Source organism: Ptychodera flava, unplaced genomic scaffold (assembly GCF_041260155.1).
Source record: "Ptychodera flava strain L36383 unplaced genomic scaffold, AS_Pfla_20210202 Scaffold_77__1_contigs__length_564769_pilon, whole genome shotgun sequence".
Taxonomy (NCBI): Eukaryota; Metazoa; Hemichordata; class Enteropneusta; family Ptychoderidae; genus Ptychodera; species Ptychodera flava.
Window position 1 is genome coordinate 559,835 of NW_027248399.1, and position 3,336 is coordinate 563,170.

The 3,336-nt window shown below is 41.2% G+C and overlaps 1 protein-coding gene across 1 annotated transcript; it reads right to left on the reverse strand.

Moving 5' to 3' along the window:
• Positions 1–578: 578 nt before the first annotated feature.
• Positions 579–1,370, reverse strand: LOC139128909 (paired box protein 1 homolog). The gene has a single exon (XM_070694609.1). The coding sequence runs from the start codon at positions 1,368–1,370 to the stop codon at positions 579–581; it is 792 nt and encodes a 263-aa protein (XP_070550710.1).
• Positions 1,371–3,336: the final 1,966 nt, after the last annotated feature.

Here is a 3,336-nt window from a genome sequence, read left to right on the forward strand (position 1 = left end):
CATCAGTGTCATGCCAGTTTTGCATATCAATCTAGAAAACAACTACATAATCCAAACCTATGTTTAAAGAAAAGTTTGAGCGTGAGAGAAACTCTGACAACGTTGACATGTATTAGTCCAGCTGACTTCAAGTCCGCAGATCAGCTGTATTCCGCTCGGTTGATTACGGGACCATCAGAATGTCACAAAGTTCAAAGATAGATAGGTGATTTGGTAAGTTTTTGTGGGCAAATCTGAGTTAATGAGGTACAAATTTGCGCCCACAGCAACAGAAAAACATAAACGCATGTGTAAAATACTGCATGCCATGTACAGCTGATTAGTAATCATTCGCGTGATGCTCGGTCCCAAGGCCGATGAATGATCAGAGTCAAAACAACGGGAAGCCGCATAGTCTAAAGAAATTCCGAGACATTATCGGTGTAATTTCTGAAACTCCGTCTATGATAGCAGTTTCTGTAAATTGCGTAGCAAATATATCATGCTGTTGAAGGTACCATTTCACGTAGCGAAAACAAAGTTCACACGTATTCATTTCGGGACTGTAAGGGGGTTGAAATATCAGATCCACTCTCCGGTCATTCAGTAGTTGGCGCAAGTTTGTCTCTGCAAAGCGCCCGTGGTGAAACCACAGTTGTCCATACCACAGTATCGCCTGGTGATAAAATCTGTTGACCTTGGTCATCTACCATTTCTAGGGCCTCCTCGAAAAAGTGCACCATTTCTAATCCGTTTGAAGGGCCGTCAAGAATACTGAAGTAACTCACTCCTCGCGCGCAGTGAAGGAGGTTTAAAGTAAAATTCACGTCTGATGTGTAACGCTGAACTTCAAACGCACGCTGGCCTATTGAACTATGCCCGTATTGTCTGTTAGCGGTTGTCCTTTTGATGCCTGCCTCATCGAAAAAATGAACGCTGAGAGGGTCCAGTTGGGTGACTGCATCAATATACAGCATAATCCTCTGTAAATTCCGTTCAGTCAGCTGTTCAGCAGGAATACTTTGTATCTTCTTGTATGAGTAATTCAGATCTCTCCTGAGAATTTCGTATATCGTTCTGCATGCTGGGAGAGTCTCTTCCGTGCAAATGCTTTCACGAAGGAGTTCTGCCCGTATCTCAGAGGCAGTGATCGATGCTTTTTTGAATTTGAGAAATTCGACAAATTCAACTACGTCCGGCAAGCATTTTGATCGGGGAGCTCCAGGTATCTTCTGCCGCAAAACGGAACCTGTCCTGGTAAAGAGGGTTAACACGTTCTGAACCGTAGACTTTGGCGTATTCAGCTGTTCAGCGATCTGACGCACACTGTTTCCAGCCGTAGACAAATCAATAATTTTCAGTCGCATATCGATATTGAGACGGGTCGACATCTCTGTCAGTTGAAGTTTTATTTGAAAGATGCAACAGTATTTAGTGTCATGTGACAAAACGGAGACGGATGCATTTTCTTTGGAGGGGCGTCCGCACTAGACTTCAGTACATTTAGCGTCAATTTAAGGATTAAATCACATTACGTCAATGTGCAATTTCCACTTACATTTCTAAGTTATAATTGTCTTCACTTAGGTAAAATACTTGTGGTATTTCTAAATTGATTTTATCCTGAGAGACGGTGCCGCTGGAAACGCGTTCGACCTAATCACAAAATAGTTTATTCCAGATAAGGAATGGTGAGACTTGCCGACGGCCGTTTGGTCGTGTGTGAAAGCGGAAAGTCACTAGGTATAGCTGGGTAAATTGTCTCTATAACCGATATAAATGTATGGACCCTTTTTACTGTGGTTTGACATTAAAACCTGTAAGAAAATGCAAAATTTAGGTGCGCGTACGCTATACTTATTCATGATACGGATCCTCAATAAGAGAGACTGTGTTACTGAAGGCACGCATTCAGTTATATTCTGGATATTGTGTTAAACCTCTACAAAACTTTCATGGTGCGCATCGCATCGCAGCATCTCTTTTTACCTCCACAATCGCCGGTTGCACTCTCTATGCAATTCAAAAGTTACAAAATTGTGCTGAAATGATCACTTCTCCTGGACTCAAGCATAAACTCCTTTATTGTTGTTTGCGTGGATACCACGAATGTGGCCAGATGTGAGAACCTGGACATAAAATTTTGCCGCCATTCACCTCGCGAATGTTGCGCCAGCCACTCTATTTGGAAGAAACCACAGTTGACTCATTCACGATACAAGAAGTAGACACAAACAAAAGGGGATTTTATTGAAATTCAAGAGAGCACTAAATGAGACCACAAGTGTAGCTTACAAATATCTTTATTTTTTAGTGAAGTTTCTGATATTCACCTGAATATCATTATTATCTTCACTCGTTTTGAATCCCACCAAGCAACAAGCAGCCACCCCTATACTGAATTACTCAAACCCAGATAAGCTTTATTGCAACATCTCAAAGTGTCTGCAGCTGACTGAAACATAAAACGATATCGCTGACAAGTTAACAAAGTCACTGGCGAATTACAAAGGGAAATAGCAATATGCCTCGCAATACAGCTGGGTACTTGCCTAATTAGGTGTCCAGTTTCTATTCGCGCTCGCTGTAATACTACTGTGTCGGGCCGTTTAGTGATTTTTCAAGTAGTTCAGAACAGAAAGGAAGCTGAACCCTGATCAAATACCATTCTGATTTTATTAACAATATCCGTATTTCACAACAATTTATATATTTAGACGATAAGGACTTTTCTCTGTGATATGATGAGTAAAAGTACTTATAAAGGGTCTTCCCTTGATAGATATTTGGGATATTATGCACATTACCCTTTGATTTCATGCGGCGGCTCACAACAAGACAAAGATTCAGCTTCAAGTTGCCACTCATAGATTTAATAATCGAAGCATTGATATTGTATATTATTGTCTAAATACATGGCTTTATATGTCAAAGAGCAGATGGCCATTTGCTCGACGCTAGGAGAGCAAAGAGTCTCCTGCAGCGAGGGCACATAAACCCATGTATTCAGGTAGTAATATTTTATTACATGCCTCTTCACAGTTAAACCTATGTGACATTTAGTTACATACAAGGTGTACTCAAACAATTTTACCATAATCGACCAGCACCAAAATAGCAGTGCGCGCATATAGCGTTATGCATCTACTTTGACGTCGAAAACGCCGTAGGGCTTCACCGAATCGGGTAACGATGGAAACCGGTCAGTACATCGTTCACGCGGCTCGCTATCCCGCCTGGTGTTCCTACTCAAATCAGTGAACTGATTTGCACCCATGTCGGGGCATGTTATACATTTCCTATCAGTTTTAGGATTTTAAAAAATTCTTTAATCACAATGATGCTTGTTACATGTGT

Excerpts from the sequence above, each read along its gene's own strand:
- LOC139128909 (XM_070694609.1), bottom strand. The coding sequence starts at position 1,370 with ATGTCGACCCGTCTCAATATCGATATGCGACTGAAAATTATTGATTTG.